The 17,785-nt window shown below is 40.5% G+C and overlaps 1 protein-coding gene across 3 annotated transcripts in view; it reads left to right on the plus strand.

Moving 5' to 3' along the window:
- The window catches only part of cpne2 (copine II), a 36,780-nt gene extending 19,687 nt beyond the window's left edge, over positions 1-17,093 (plus strand). For 2 of the 3 annotated variants that reach the window (XM_058645331.1, XM_058645330.1), the window contains 6 exons: positions 821-954; positions 1,461-1,515; positions 2,132-2,183; positions 4,803-4,936; positions 11,005-11,241; positions 15,374-17,093. In XM_058645331.1, coding sequence (XP_058501314.1) covers positions 821-954; positions 1,461-1,515; positions 2,132-2,183; positions 4,803-4,936; positions 11,005-11,241; positions 15,374-15,481 — 720 coding nt within the window. In that variant the 3' untranslated portion in view covers positions 15,482-17,093. The remainder of the gene's footprint in view (positions 1-820; positions 955-1,460; positions 1,516-2,131; positions 2,184-4,802; positions 4,937-11,004; positions 11,242-15,373) is intronic. The other variant, XR_009241845.1, reaches the window with a different exon arrangement.
- Positions 17,094-17,785: the final 692 nt, after the last annotated feature.

Raw genomic sequence — 17,785 nt, forward strand, 5'->3', positions numbered from 1 at the left:
GGAGATGGTTGGAGAATATCTTAAAGGTGATAGAAAGCTAGGGAGGTTTGTGAAGTTTCTGGGTCGAGTTCTTCTCATCACACACTGCTGTGTGACGCCTGAGGAGAAACTTGTCACTTTTAATCTCATATTATGTTAGACCCTGTGTGTGTGTGTGTTTGGGGTACATGTGTTGAAAGTGTCTGTATGTTCTCACAGTGTCACCCTGTGGTCATCTGGGTTTAAAAATATCCCTCAGTGTGACTTTAATGCCTTTTTTTTCCAACAGGTCGCCTCTGCACTGTTTTTGTGAATCTGGCCTCAGATGAAAACCTTGTTTATCCGAGACTTAAAAGCAGAATGGTGACTTCCTTAAGGGCCTTGGAAGTTTATTAAATCACGAAACCACAACAATATATGACGGCAACAAAAAGCACCAGTCGACCGCTATACAATAAATCCTATGAATCATGTGTCAAAATGGGCGGAGCCTTTTCAGAGATGGAGAGATTATCTCATATGAAGTAGGAATCAGCTGATACAATACCTGGTGATAATAGCTCAGTTGTAAATTAATCACAGATGAATTAAGTTGATAAAAACACTTAAAAGACTGTATCACAGTGATAACAGTATCGCTACATACTCATTGATATTGTATCAATCGTATGAAGCACAACCCTTTTCTGTGTTTTTCTGGTGGTAGTGACTGACGACAGAGGGCTCCCAACATTTGTCAACAATTGTTTTCTTTTTGCTCATCTGTCAGTCCAGTTAAAATCATCACCGCAGTTCCTTAACCCTCAAATGTATCATTTAATTTCCTCCTGTATTTTCATAGGTCGGCATTGACTTCACAGCATCCAATGGGAATCCACGAGAGCCGTCCTCCCTCCATTACATCAACCCGCTGGGCAGCAACGAGTATCTGGCCGCCATCTTAGCTGTGGGACAGATCATACAGGACTACGATACGTGAGTGTTTCGCCCGGTCTGTTGTGGTTGTTGCGTTTTTGCGTTTGTTTTCAAAAAACAATGTATTTCTTTCTGAACCACTTTAAATTACGTTGATGAAAAATGCCACAAAGACAAGGAAAAAAGCAAAGGAGACGGTAAAATATGAGAACCGGACTGTGTAGTTAATGATGTGACCTGTGCTGGTTATATAAATATTGGACAAACCCGAAAAAGGTGAGGGATTGTAAATATCATCATTCTTCAGCTGCAACCCTGTTCATTTAAACGTCATCATCATCATGTATCTCTTGTTCCTGAAATACTTTCTAAACTTTCTTATGGATAAATAATAAAACAATTCAGATGCATCCGTGGAACCACCTGACAAAAGCATGAAAGTATTGGTCCACAAGAGGCACGAAGGCACTGTGTGATTTCCTTTGCCGTCTAAATCCAGCTTGTTGAATTTGAAAAATAAAAGGTTTAACTTGCGCTTCAATCTGTTGTCATGGTTTCCTCCTCAGCGACAAAATGTTTCCTGCTCTGGGATTTGGAGCTCAACTCCCACCAGACTGGAAGGTATGTATGTATCTGTGTGTGTGTGTGTGTGTGTGTGTGTGTGCTTGTATTTGTTACCTCTTTTCTGGAACAAACACTGACCTTGTTGGGACCAGTAGACCTCATGGAGATCAAAACCTAGTCTTAATGAGGCAGAACCTTTCTTTTTCTGAGGAACTGGTTAAGTTTAAGTCTTAAAATTAGATTATGGTTAAGTTTAGGGATAAAGGGTTTTTTGTAGGATCTCCAGATGATTGTAAGATTGTGTGTGTGAGTGACAGAGCGAGAGAGAGAGGTAAAGACGGGGATGGTGGTCACATGAAACCTTGGGAGTTAAAGCAAGCCTGCATCAAACATACATATATACATTTTAGAAAAACATATCACATACACTGTAAGCATTATACATGCATATTCACATGATTATGCAACTGTCAACCCATCTGTGTTGCCATGGTGCTGAGCTGATGAAAAGGACAAAGGAGAGAGAGCAGAACACAGAGAGAGATGAAGAGAGGGTGGGAGGGAGAAGGTGTGGGAGAAATGGACAGTATGTCTCAACAACATTTCACTCTGTTCTCAAGGATGAACGTCAAGTTTATTGTCTGATGTGTTTTGTTTTTTTTCTTCCTCTCAGGTGTCACATGAATTTGCCATCAACTTTAACCCCACCAACCCCTTCTGTTCAGGTGAGGCACAAAAATCAGCCAGGACCCTGCCACCCCTTTTTGGAACTGTTGATACTGTGTATTGATATTTATTTATTTTTATTGTAATTTAATTTTCTTGGATTAACCCGTGTAGACTATGTCGTCCTCCAATCTGAACATCAACAGTTTGATCCCGAGTTTAGGATTTGGCTCAAAAAGTATGGATGCACTGTATGAATGTGCATATAAATGCCTGTGAATAAGTGAACTCATCAAAAAACTAAACATTTACTACTGTATCTTTAAGACGCATACACATATTAATATTTTAAATTGTAGAAATTAAAAATAAGACAAGATATAATTTATTGTCCCGAAGGAAATTTGTCTTGAACACATCTTCTGTTTAAGAAAACATTAAAAAAACACCTAGAAATAGGTATTAAAATGTTAATTCCATCTTATTTAATATAAGGTAATACGCCTGGTAATAATGATAGTGATGATATGCTTGATCACCTGGATGTTACTGTTCTAAAATGAAAAGGTATTACTGTAATATCTTCTTTGGACCAAACTATGAATGACACTTGTGGATTAGGAGTAGCCTAGGATTGAACCATTGACCTGTAAAGGTTTCTGCCTTACAATGTACAGTGCCTTGAGATAATGTATGTTGTGATTTGGCACTATACAAATAACATTTTATTGAATTTTACTGACCACCCAACCAAATGAGCCACAGCCATCCCTTGATGTTAGGGTTAATATGAAACTAATTAAGACACATGACAATAAGGTTCATTAAAACACAAGAATGGATATTGCCTTGAAGTTTAAATTTGAATTTATGTCATATTTATTGTGTATTTGAGTCAACATTTTAGATGACCTAAGGAAAGAAGCTGGTACGTAAACATTTTTAATAACGATTCACCGTGTAGAGCCCACTGTGACATATGATGCGGATGCAAACAAACTTGACTCAACTTGAACCAGTCCTTTACGACGCCGACTCATTTTCTGTTATTCCATTTAATAAAATGAACCTGAACTGAAAATACGGTCACGTATCTTATGTTGGACCTACATGTTCTGCCGGTGAGCAGCATGAACAGATGGCATTTACTGAGCCGTCTAAATATGAAACATAATGTCTGCCGTGGTGCTATATGTAAGAAAAGTGAATGTTTAAAAAGCCTCAGTGCAGCACTGAAGTGAGAGAATTCTAACACTATTGTGATAAAAACAACCAAAAACTGGAGGATTGTTAGGTTTAAGAAAACATTCCATCTCCAGATCTTGTGGCAGCAGCAGGTGTCCTACTTCTCTGTGTGTGTATCTTACTGACTGAGTAAATAACACACTTCACACTTCCCCTACACTTTCCACTGAAGACATTTGTCTGAGTTGGCAGCGTGAACGCGAGCGCACAAATAATTGCCCCTGATAATTTACACTGAGTGAAAGATCCAGATAAATATATTCACAATTAATTATTAGAGTACAACTGAAGAATTTGAAATTCATTCACCGGTTTGTTCTGGAGTGTTGACGGAATACCAAGTGATCGACATGATTTCCACAAGCACGTCTGAGAGCTCCCCCTACAGGTACCTCCGTAAGCATCCTTCCATCCATTGTCCACCACTTTATCCTCACTGTTGTAAAAAAGTGAGGTTTGGGAAATGAATGAACATATATATTGGGTATCGACGATTGGTTGAGTCCATCCCTCGTTGATTTTGGGGGGATCTTGCTAATTTAATGGTCTAATTCCTGAGGATTGAGTTATAACCTGAGCTTTTCGAACAAAATAATAGGCTGAGATAAACAAATATATAATAGACTGTGTGCTGAGAGAGAGTGAGAGAGTTCACTTCTCCAACATGGTCATGGTCAAACATTTTCAATAGATTTCATATATTTAATTTATGTAATAGGAAAATCCATCAATTTTCTACAGCTTTATCCTCCACAGGAGGGTCGCAGTGGGGTGCTGTGCCAATCCTAGCTGACATGGGGCGATAGGCGGGGTCACGCCCTGGTGGACAGTTTGCCAGTCCATCGCAGGACCACATATAGAGACAAACAGCCATTCACTCTCATTGTCACACCTACATTCAATTTAGAACATCCAATTTACCTAATCCCCATATTTCACACACAAGGGGAGAACATGCAACTCCATGCAGAAAGGCCCTTGTTCCGACCGGGGTTTGAACCCGGGTCTTCTTGCTTCAAAGAGTACAACCACTACACCAACCGTGTGGCCCAACATGGGAAAATGTGCGATTTATTTCATTTAATTTGGCCCCCAAAGTGACTGTCAAGAAGAATTCTGGCCCTTCAACAAACATAGTTAGTGACCCCTGCCTCAGGCTTTGCAGTTTGGCATTTGCCATTACCTGAATGTTTCCCTAAGCAAGAACAAGACCCTCAACCCTACATTGATTGGTCTTGACGGTTGTGCTGGCAGCGTGTGAATAGGTTTGGTAGACGTGTAATATTCGTGAGGGTTAGGGTTAAAAAGTGACAGCCCTAACAACATAGTGAAGCAGAGGAATGGTGGAATGTCGGGGCTGTGATGTATTCTCTTCTTGAAATTCAGTAAATTTGAATTTTTCTCTCTCTCTCTCTGTATTTCTTGTTCTTCAGGTGTGGAGGGCATCGCCCAGGCCTACTCCGCCTGCCTCCCTCACATTCGTTTCTACGGCCCGACGAACTTCTCTCCAATCATCAACCACGTAGCGCGTTTTGCAGCCCAGGCCCTTCAACAGGAGAAAGCAGCGGTAGGTTGAAACAAAGCTGGTTATCTGCTCTTCCCACATTTTAATTATTCCCCATTTGAAACCTGTGTGATGGAAAACAACAAACCACCAGCCAGAGGTTCTGTCGTGTATTACAAACACACCGCTACAGACAACCTTGTACCACTTTCTGTCAGAACACCCTCTTATGCTGACGTGCTTGGCCATAATTGGTTCACATATCAATGTTAAGTAAAGAGACTGTGAAGCCTCTGTTGATACCGACGGGGGTTTAAGAATAACGGGAGGAAAGGACCACACAATATGTTAATTAAGCACCTTTTAAACTGTGTTGAATGCAGGTGAATGTGTGTGTTCAGTTGAAACTACTGCCTTTGCTCGTTGAAATTGAATCATCTGTAAAGAAAGGAAATAATTAGTAGCAGGAAGTAGGTTCAGACAGCAAGCCTTAATGGATTAAATGATCCTTCTCTGTGCAGTCAAACTCTCTTCAGGTTCATTTGATCCTTTCAATATGGTCTTAAGTTGTTAAGTTGTATACTCTCCTGAGTATAAGGTCCATAATGGGGGAAAAAAGAATACAAGAGTAGAATGGAGTTGTAATTTTATTATTTTCATGCAAAATCTTAGATGATCAGCGTGTCAACCTGCTTACTGATGAGGAACGTGGAGAATGTTGGTTATACTTTGGTTTTCACAAATACAGGAATACACAATTTTGCGTCAAGAAGCTGAGTCTCTTCCAAAGAAAGATTCACAAAGACATAGAGGAGGAAATGGCTGTTAGTGGTCGACTGCAAGGTTACATCTGTGTGTTTTTGTTGGAACTATGACGACATCGTCAGTACAACAACAGAGGGCCAGGCTCTTTATGGCGTATGGATTGTGGTCATTAACTAATGACTTTAGTATGCCTCCGTCACTGGATCACTGGATTGGTTATTGGGCAGTTAAACATGTACAAAACCGAGAAGAGTATTTGTTATACAGTTGGAGAATTATGTCTCTGAAATAGCTTGAAATGGCACAGATGTGTTAACAGCTTCATGTTTTGAACATATACAGTGGAGGAAATAATTATTTGATCCCTCCCTGATTTTGTAAGTTTGCCCACTAACAAACTAATTAACAGTCTATACTTTTAATGGTTTTTTTTAACAGTGAGAGACAAAACAACAAAAATAAAATCCAGAAAATCACATTTTTAAAAAAGATACACATTTATTTGCATTTCATTGAGTGAAATAAGTACCAACAATAAAGAATTCTGGCTCCCACAGACTAGTCCTCTCACTTTAATAAAGTACTCCTAATCTCAACTTGTTACCTGTATAAAAGACACCTGTTACAGAATGAATCAATCAGACACCAACCTGTCCATCATGGGCAAGACTAAATACATTTCTAAGGACATCAGGGACAAGATTATAGATCTGCACAAGGCCAGAATGAGCTATAAGACCATTGGCAAGAAGGAGACAACTGTTGGTGCGACATTTAGAAAATGGAAGAAACATAAAATGACTGCGGTCTCCATCAGTCTGGGGCTCTACACATGATTTCACCTCGTGGGGCATCAATGATCATGAGAAAGGTGAGGGATCAGCCCAGAACTACACGAGAGGAGCTTGTTAATGATCTCAAGGCAGCTGGGACCACAGTCACCAAGAAAACCATTGGTAACACACTACGCCATAATGAATTAAAATCCAGCTGTGCCCGTAAAGTGTACAAAATGTACAGGCCCCTCTGAAGTTTGCCAATGAACACCTGAATGATTCAGAGAATGATGATATTCTGTCTCTCCCTGTTAAAATAAACCTACAATTAAAAGTATGGACGTTCATTTGTTTGTCAGTGGGCGAACTTCAAATACTTGAGGTGGTATCGTGCCAGTAATATCACAACATTATTAGCTAAAGCTTAAATTCTTTCTTCCTCAGTACGGCCCTATAACTCTGTCATTCTCAAGTCAATCAATCAGTCTTTATTAAGATAAAGAAAAGTGAGTAACTAGAGTGCAGCTCAGCTTTTGTTTTATAGAGAATATTGACCGCACCCAACAGAATGTTTGACCTGCATTGTGTGTATTTTGTTCGAGGCAGACACAGATGGAGTAAGCTGAAGTGTACTCTGACTGTCATGCAGGTGGTTGTTAGCCTTTATTTATGGTGACAGGAAAGCAGGAAGATGGGGAGAGGTGGAAAGTGTGGCGTGTCTGCGTGTGTAGATGTGGTGTCTCTCTTGCTTTCTTCACTTTCTCTGTGTGTGCGTGTGCTGCTGGCAGACAGTAACAAGTCACTGTGTCACACTGGCAAATGACAAAAGTCATTGTTACATGCAGGAGGAAGCGACTTCTAGCCCCATGTGTTACATCACTCCAGCCCTGGAGCGCTCCTCGACTACGCTCTCTCTGCGCTAAAAGAATAAAAGCACAAGTCACCTTCTCTCCACATTACATTTCATTTAATATTAGAAAAATATTCCGCAGTGGCCGAGATGTCTCTGACGAGTTACACAACTTGTGCACATTGATACAGACAAGGCTCTCTGTGTGATTAGTCCCTAGCAACAGTCTGCCACACTTAACAACAGACACAGAAATAACAGACCACTGATTGTCACTATTGTCACTAATGTCTGTGTTAATAACTTGACTATTGTTTAGTCTGAATAAACAGAAATAATGTGAATCATGTGAATAAAATAATCGTCTGATCAGTCGATGCCAAACTAATTGTTAGTTGCAGCCCGACAAGACTTAAGTCCGACCATTCCTTTTCACTATTTACACTGGAGTAAGTTTTTGTTTTGTTTTTTTTGGCTGAAATAAAAGTCTCAAATGAGCGTTATTTAGCCGAGCTGCTATTTAAATCACAACTAAATGTGCAATCACCGCTGCCACTCTGGACTCTAAATCTGCCTCTTTGGGACCCAAATAATTTGTATTTGCCTTTGTTTGCCACAGTCTTAATTATCATGAGGCAGCAGTGGTTGGCACTGGCACAGGCTTGAACACCCAGTGAGGCCCACTGGTGAGGAAGCAGAGTCACACTGGGCCAATGAAAATCTCATTAAAATCGGAAAATTAAAAATAAATATATATATATATATAAGAAAGTTAAAGAATAGATGTAGTCATTCCTTGAGAAAAAAGGAAGGATAATTATGAGGCTGTGGAGTGTGTTCCTGTCTATGTTTTGTCCTGGGTTCATGTTTTTTCGATTTTTTGTGAACACGTGTTTAGATAAAACGAAACAAGAGTGCGCACAAACTTTGACATCAAAGATGACAAAGAGCTCTGGGAGTGAATTACATCGCTTGTTAAGCGCAGCACGATGTTCCTTCTGGGGTCAGTCACACACACACACACACACACAACCAGGGCTGCAGATCTACACACACACACACACACACACACACACACACACACACACACACACACACACACTGTACATGTTCCCCCTCTTGCACATATCCAGTGGCATGTCCCCTGCCTAAATCTGTAGAGAGTGCAGTAGCTGCTGGGTATCATTATGCTCCCACAGTGCTTTTTGTTCGTAATTGTACCCTGTCACCCTGTGGAGAACAAATACACAGAGGGATGCACTCGTCTGTGTGTGTGTGTGTGTGTGTGTGTGTGTGAGAGAGAGAGTGCAGAGCCTTTTCTTCTTTTATATTACAGTAAGTTCAATCAGGGGTGGAGCTTAGGGAGGAGTTAACAGACAATGGGATGTGACAGTCACACGAGAAGTGTGTGTGTGTGTGTTGTAAATGTTTTCACAGTCATATTTAGGTCAAAATATCGATTCGGTGATATATCATCGCCCTTCCTCGATATTTGAATCATCAAATGAAGGCGCTCTAAAGTAAACAGGTCCATGCCAGTTTCACTCACTAGGCGTTGTCGCTATTTGACGTCTCCTTGTGGTGGCGCTGCTCAAAAGAACGAGGGCCGTAGAAGAGCGATTTCACAGCAGGATGATAGTGGGGAAAGCTACGTTAAAAGACGCTCCATCCACGTTTAATACATATTAAGCACTTTGTTCTGAATGTTGTGACTAAATAGAGAAATCCTGTGTGTTTATTTTCCTTCAGTTAGACAGATTTCGTGATATTGTCTTGCAACATATTGATTATCACAGAATCGTTGTATCGTGATATTACTGGTATCGTGGGACATGATATGACCCCTAGTCATATCATGGAGACAAAAATCCGGTCCCTGTAACGTGAATTATTACATGTTGTATGGTTAGAAAGACATTAAAAGTTAATAGTAGATATAGTTAAGGTAAGGGTTAAGCTAGGTGGTTAAAGGTGGGGTAAGGGGCTGCACGGAATATATTATGTCTATTAAGAGTGTCCTCACTAAGAATGCAATACAAGAATGTGTGTGTGTGTTTGTAGGGAGGTTATATCTGTTCTTGTTCCTGATAATGAGAGAACCTGCAACTGCAAACTGTGCAACCATGTACGAACACACTCCTGCTACTGAGACACACACACACACACACACACAGACAAGCTGTGACCAGTAAAGTCAGTGTGTGTATCCCAGTGAGCGAGCGAGCCTGTCTCTGTGATAATGGTTGTCTAATGAGCGCTGCTGTTACCACATTAAAGAGACAGGCTTCAGAGCCCTCCCTGTGTGTGTGTGTGTGTGTGTGTGGTAGTGGGATTTCATTTTTTACATTTTTAGTTTTCAGAACTGAGCCTTGTTATCATGGACCCTATATAAAAATGAACGTCCACTCACACATGTTACAGTTTGTCGTCTATTTTCCTCTAAACGGGAACATCGTTTACAAAACTGACTTCATATTTTATTGAAGACGACATGAAACTGGTGATCAGCCCCCTGATGGCTTTCTTCCACAACTTCACTCTCCAAAATGGATTAATGCGTTCACTTTGTAATAGCGATTATTTTCATTTCCTAGATCTTCATATACTGTTTATGCTTGTTTCTATTTGTTGACTTGTTTGTGTGTTTATTTACCAGCAGAGTCTTATGTAAGCTGCATTATAGAGATGAGGAACAAGAGAAAGACCAGTGGAGAATTCATTACATTTTTGGTTCCGATCCATTTAATCACTGTACTTGACTTTGCACGACACAGCATTTCTCTCCATTTACATTTCATCATCTCTCAGGATCTTACATCTGGTTTTTGACGTAAATAATCAGGCATATTTATGACGCTTAGACCTTTGAGCTTCTACAATTTGGCACAATTTTCCTTTTACAAAAGCAACATACTGCCCTTGCCCAACGTTGTATTTTATTGATCGCACTGATGTTTCATTCCTTCTGGAACTTCGTCAAGAGTAAAGTCAAAATAAAAATGATTCAGCAAAAAAGAAAACGAAAGAAAAACCCCACAGCTGCAAAAGAACACCAGTGCTTAATTAAATACGTCGGTGTATAAGTAAAAACATGTTGAGTTTGTGCTGCGCTGCCCCCAGGTGGTTAAAATAACAACTTCAGTTAATGTTTATATCGTACACAGAAAATATACACTTCAATATAACCACTCATACAGACTATATCCTATAATCTTAAACTTTTAACTTCTCTTTCACTATTTTTAACAGTTTTTTTTTTATTTCATTGCTTACGTTTGTCACTTCTTATAATTCTGTCTCTGTGTTGGTTTTATATATTTGTGTACAGCAGCTTGACTAATGTATGAAACATAAAAAAACATAAAACTGCCTTGCCTGTAATGCATTGAAAACAATTAAGAAGAAACATAGATGTATGTAAACATGTATGTTTGATGACAGGCGACAGGATGTTTCCATCTGAATTTACTGTAAATGATTCATCATTTCTTCTTTATTTAGTCCATCACCATTCAATTTATTTTAAACTCCGTGTGACTTCCGAGAGAAATAAAGGTTCATTAAAAAAACTTTTCTTTGCTCTTTGAATGGAGCTCAACTCGCTGTAATGTAGAAAACCTTTCATTTTGGTTTCTTTTACAGTCGTTGACAACATAATCATCACGATTGTGACAGATTTTCTTCTCTATTTGCATTTGTTTCAATGATAATCTTTCTGATTTTTTTTTTTCCCTCTGCAGCAGTACTTCACTCTCCTCATCATCACAGACGGCGTCATCAGCGACATGGACGAGACGCGCGACGCCATCGTGCAGGCGTCTAAACTGCCCATGTCCATCATCATCATCGGCGTGGGCAACGCAGACTTCGCTGCCATGGAATTTCTCGACGGTGACGCCAGCGTGTTGAGGTCCAGCGCAGGAGAGGAGGCGGTGCGGGACATTGTGCAGTTCGTCCCTTTCAGGGATTTCCGTAACGTGAGTATCAATCTCAACCTGGTATTTATACACAGACTGGGACCTAAGAGACATGACGCCAGAACCCTAACCTTAAGCTAACGTGCCTCATTAGGACACAAAATGACCAAGAAGAGACACAGAATGACCACAGAGAGACACCGAATGACCACAGAGAGACACAAAATGACCAAGAAGAGACACAAAATGACCAAGAAGAGACACAGAATGACCATGAAGAGACACAGAATGACCATGAAGAGACACAAAATGACCACAAAGAGACAGAATGACCACAGAGAGACACCGAATGACCACAGAGAGACACAAAATGACCAAGAAGAGACAGAACGACCACAGGGAGACACAGAATGACCCTGAAGAGACACAAAATGACCACAAAGAGACACAGAATGACCATGAAGGGACAGAATGACCACAAAGAGACACAGAATGACCATGAAGGGACAGAATGACCATGAAGGGACAGAACGACCACAGAGAGACACAAAATGACCATGAAAAACAGAACGACCACAGGGAGACACAGAATGACCATGAAGAGACAGAACGACCACAGGGAGACACAGAATGACCACAGAGAGACACCGAATGACCACAGAGAGACACAAAATGACCAAGAAGAGACAGAACGACCACAGGGAGACACAGAATGAACATGAAGAGACACAAAAAGACCACAAAGAGGCACAGAATGACCATGAAGAGACAGAATGACCATGAAGAGATGATCACCAAGAGAGACAGAACAACCATGGAGAAACAGAATGAGCACAAACTTTTACTTGTCTCTCTTAGCTCTTTAAGACCTGGTACAAACCCCCACCTTGTCAGGACCAATTGTTGTCATGGGAACCTACGCCTGGGCCTCATGAGGCAGATCCTCATTTCTGAGGAGTCTGGTCAGAGTCAGGATTAAGACGTGCATTGTGATTGGATTATGGTTAAGGTTCGAGATGAGGTTCTGGTTATTCTGTCTAAATGAATGGAAGTCAATGCAGCATTATCCTATGAGTGCGCGCGTGTGTGTGTGTGTGTGTGTGTGTGTAGTTGTAAAAATGTGTGAAGCAAGAGACAGAATGCAGGTTAATTAGTGTGTGTGTAGCCTCAAAATGTACACACACACACACACACACAAAGACTAATTTAGTGTATTTTGTTTTGTCATTTTTTTGTACTGTGTGTGTGTGTGTGTGGGCTGGTAAGTGGGTGAGCTGACTTCCTTTGTTGTGGGAGGAACAGACAGTGTTTGCTGGCTTCCTTCCAGTTTGTTGGTGGGAGGGTGAGAGACAACAACAACAAACAGACGAGAACAGAGAGGGAGATAAATGAAGCTCAGAGACTCAGAGGAAACGTATTAATGAGACTGACCTGAAATGACGAGCTGCTCATTTGGCAGGAGAAGTTGTAGGTTGGTGTCGTCGGTGGCGATTGGACCGAACATTAGAAACTATTACAATATCATTTATAGAGAGGGAGTTGGATCGGTCTGTATCTCCTACACTCGCAACCTCCGTTAAAGTCTAATTCATGAGACCAAAGCCATTTGACCACAACATTTACAGTGGCAAGAAAAGAGAAGTTCTTCAAATAATGTCTCCTAGATTATTTTGATGCTACATCAGCTTACAACAAGGTGAATGTCTCCTCTGTCAAAGCCTGAGCAGGTTCCCACTGGTCCTGGAAATCCCTGAAAGTTGTACATTTGAGAAGGAAAAAAAAAGTTTCAAGGTCCTTGAAAGTTATAGAGAAAACTGGTGTGAATAGACATGGGTCATTGAAAGTGTTTGAATTTTGTGCAAGAAAGAAGTTCAGTTGATATTTAGGTAAATGTCTCCCTTGTTTGTTGCGACGTCACCTGCTGTTTCATGCCCTGCATCGCTTGATGTACGTAGACTAGACCTACACAGAAAAAACATTTAATAAGCTGTGTTGTGGACACTGTCCACTGTCTCTCTCTGCCATTGACGTGAGAGTCCATGCAGAACAATGAGCAAGAGAGAGCAAATGACAACGTGATGCCTGGGAAAGGAAAATTCCAAGATCTCTGTCTCACCCAAAATTACAAAGACTGACTTTAACCAAGATCCCACTTTAACTAAGAACACTAATCCAGATGCAGAGCGTGCTGAAAATCAAGAAAAGTAGACACCATCATGGGCGAAGCGGCTCTTGCAAGTTGCCCTCTCATAAAGCATGTTTGGTCCTCGATTTTTGAGGGAATTGGTCCTGGAAAGTCCTTGAATTTAATGTCAACCAAGGTGTGTTGAGTCCGTGCCAAAAAAAAGAACTACAACGTCTTTGCTCTTGTAGTTCTTTGCTCTTTACATTAGGATGATGGCACGATATCACTTTTGTGTCTGATACTAAACTCGAGTATCTACTGATAACGGTGTCTTTTTTTAATCTCTGAAGCTGTTAACAACACATTTGCGCTAGCATTTTACAACACATATAGTACTTTAATCTGGAGTTGTTCCCCTGTTTGCAGCTAGAACGGCTTCCACTCTTCTTGCAAGACTTTCCTCAAGATTTTGAAGTGAATTTGTGTCCAATCATTCTGTGGAGCATTTATGATGTTGGGACGAGAAGACCTGGCTCACAATCTCTGTTCCAGTTCTCAAAGTCATGTTGGAATAGAAAAGAGCCTTAACTGTTGCCACAAAGTTGCAAGCATAGCCTATACAGAAACACCTGAATTCAAATACTCAACAGGTGTGGCCAAATACTTTTGTCCATATAGTGTACGTATCAGTCTTTAAACAGAGATACTCAATTTCAGTGGCTACTCTCCTCAGATGATTCCAAAGACAGATGCTCAGGCTGAAGTGACTCATGGTTTACATGGAGCTCCTGGCAAGAAATCACAGAAGAAGATCCTATCCCCCACCCAGAAAAAAAATATATATATCACAGCGGCTTAAAGTTCACCTCGACACAAATCCTCTCTGTTCCCATCAGCAGTCACCATGGTGACCAGAGATATAGCACAGGTCCCAGCGATAGGAGAGAAGATAAGGTGTGGAGCAGAGGAGTGGCTCATGTGGTCGCTCGAGTCGTCTCGGAGATGAAAATGTTATATATATATATATATATATATTATATATAAAAGAAAATATTTGTGTAGAGTCATGTGCCATCACTTTTATGACTTTTATGAATCATTTACTCACTCACTCACTTTCCCGCACCAAAGTCCTTTGAGTAAATTAGTGTTTTTAGCTTCGCCCACTACTGCCCCTGTGTGGTCAGTCTGTCACTCAGGTGAATCTGAACAATGGATTTCAATACAATAGAGATGGAGACAGCATAGATATGAGGCTGAAGTTAAAGTTTCGACCACAGGTGTCGCTGTAGAGAATTGTTTTTGGAAATTACGTATGACGCCTTTAACTGTGCACTCTCACATGTTTGTGCTTTTTGAAAATGAACGTGCTTCAACATCCAGACTCAATTACTATAACTGTTACTATTATATGTTATATATTATATAGCTACTCGTTACTGCTAAAATTACTATTATCTTCATCCATCAGATGATAGTGAAGATATTAATTGGAATTAATTGATAATTAATCATCAAATTATTTCATAATCGATTCATCTGTGAATGTTTTCAGAATTTTTCAGCTTCTTAAATGTGAGTATTTTCTGGTTTCTTTGCTCCAAATCACAAAGAAAGAATTAAAACGGAATTGTTTTGGTTTGTGGACAAAACAAGACATTTAAGAACATCATCGTTTCCACATTTTAGACACAATGGTCAACATTTTCTGACATTTTATGGACCAAACGATTACTGCAACAACCGTTTGTGTTCTCCATCTCTCCTCTATCTTCTTCCCTCCTCTCCATTCTTCTTTTCACCCACCTCTCCTCGACTAACCTCCTTCCCTTCCCCCTCCTCTCTCTCCTCTCTCCCTCCCTCCCTCCCTCATCCAGGTGGAGGCAGATGTTTGTACACTGTTGTGTTCCACATGCTTGCTCATTGTGTTCCTGTTGGGTTTCTCTATATCTATTGTAAGGTCTTGACCTCACCATGTAAAGTGCCTTGACATAATATGGTATACAAATAAATATTTAACTGAATTGTGCCTTCCTTCTTCTCTCTCTCTCTCTCTCTCATGCGCAGGCGCCCAAGGAGACTCTCGCCAAGTCGGTTCTGGCCGAGTTGCCCCAACAGGTCACTCAGTATTTCAAACAGCGGAACGTCCCGCCCATCAACCCGGCACCAGAGTGAGGATTCACACCGCCAACCACCACCACCACCTACCCTGCCGAAAAAAAAGATGAGCGCACACACACAGACACACGCACACACACACACACACTTCATATACACTGTACAATAGCTCAACAAAACCTCTCCTGTCGTTAATGAAAGACAGTGTGTGTGTGTGTGTCAGCAGAAATTAGTTAAGGAGAGTAAAAAATAAATAAAAAACTGCCTTTTAGTTAGTACTGGTTTAAAGGTCAGTTTCCAGTGTGACTCCATCAGAAGTGATGTCGTGTATAAAGTGGAAATGTACAGTATGAAGGACCTTGCATGTTAAAGGTGATGGCAGGTTTTTTCCAGAAATGACTGAATGAGTATGCAGATGAGACACAGAGAAGCAGCTTTGTCTGGTTTGTCTTGTTTTTTATTATTATTATGCCTTTTATTTTTTGCATGTATGTGTGTGTGTGTGTCTTGTGACTGATACCATGTGATGCATACAGTACAATGACTGAGCTGAACCTCAGCGGTGGTTGAATCCTCTCTGGCTGAACGTGTGGATCGTTTCCTGGCAGCAGATCAGATGAACGCTGCTGTTTTTATGCTCGGACCGAACCTGAACATGAGTCAAGTGAACGTTTTTGGGTTGGTTGTTTTTTTTCATGGTGCGTTCCAATTGTAGTTGGATGTTGGAATTTCCAAGTTTCTTGTCAGAGGTCTCAACTAGAGCGCCCTCTCGGGTCGGATTTCTAACTTGGAAAAGTGGGAGCAACCTTGCAAACCTCCGACGTATGATTTCCAAGACGGCCGCCGCTCACGTGAACAGTAAAAACACTGTTAATTGCATTTCTGTGTTATTTGTTTCACTGGACAGTTTTTATTCGTGGACATGTTGCTAAAAGCATCGTTATTGACTGGTGGTGGCTAACAACAACACATTTGTGTCCATGTTTTTCCTCACCCTGGAAGTGACGTCACTCTCAGTTCCCGACTTGTGACGTAAATGAAACTTTACCCTTTTTAGAAGCTTTGATCGCCTGTCGCCTGGGGAGGCGGCGGTTAAAGCTGCGCTATGTTGGATTTGATTCAAGACAGCAGAGAAGGAGCTCGAGCGCTAACGCGACAAACATGTGAGTCTCTCTGCAGACGCATCTGGCTGTTAAATATGCAGCTTTTACAGAAATCCTTGTATTTCTTATGACTTTTTGTCCACCCTGCATGTTGTTGATATTTACTCTCTGTTTACAGACTCGTGCTGATGATGACAAGCGCATGACTTCTTTTTTTTTTTTATTTAACAGATTTTATAAATACTTAAATGAGATTATGTGTAAAAAAAAGAAAACAAGAAAGAAACAAAAAAGGTAATGAAAGTGTTGTCATGAAGTGTAACGAGTGGAAGCAGACGTCTGTGATGCGCATGTTCAGTATATTGAATGTATATTTATATTATATGCTGTTACTGTTCTAAAAAGGCCAATGTTTTTAAATGTACTTTTTATGCAGTGCTGATTTGTGTACCTGAACTGCTACTGTGTTTGTTTCCGTGCATCTTTGTAACAAATGATGTGATATTGATTTTATATGAAGTTGTGTCTTTGTCCACACTCAGGTTAATAAACTGAAGAAAACGTCACACGTCCTCTGCGTTTTGTGGGCGTGAGCACAGGACGAGACACACAGTGACGACAAAGAGACGCAGGACAGCTGTAAGGAATGCACAATAATGAAACACAAATTGACTGCAATGACACAAAAAGACCTCCAAGATACACAAAATGATCACAAAGACGACCACGAGACGCTAAATGACCACAACAAGACACTAAACGACCACAAGACACTAAACGACCACAAAGAGACACAAAACGACCACAAAGAGACACAAAACGACCACAAAGAGACACAAAACGACCTCAAAGAGACACTAAACGACCATACAGTCACACAATGACCACAAAGAAACGCTAAACAACCAAAAAAAGCCACAAAACAAACACAAAGACACAAAAACGACCAGAAAGACACACAATACGACCACAAAGACACAAAAACCACCACAAAGAGACACTAAACGACCACATAGACACACAATATGACCACAAAGACACAAAATACACACAAGTAATTCAAAACGAAAATAAGACAAATAGAGAACGATGAAGTGACTTCTTACAAATGACTGAACCTGCTTCTGTATTAGTGTGTGAATGTATATAATTGATATATGGTTAAATCTATAGAGACAATGTGTGTAGTTGGTGAAAAAAAACACTTGCACCTGATCTTTGTGGGTGTAAAAAAACAACCTACTATAGTGTAACACTA

The sequence above is a fragment of the Solea solea genome, chromosome 12, assembly GCF_958295425.1.
Source record: "Solea solea chromosome 12, fSolSol10.1, whole genome shotgun sequence".
NCBI lineage: Eukaryota > Metazoa > Chordata > Actinopteri > Pleuronectiformes > Soleidae > Solea > Solea solea.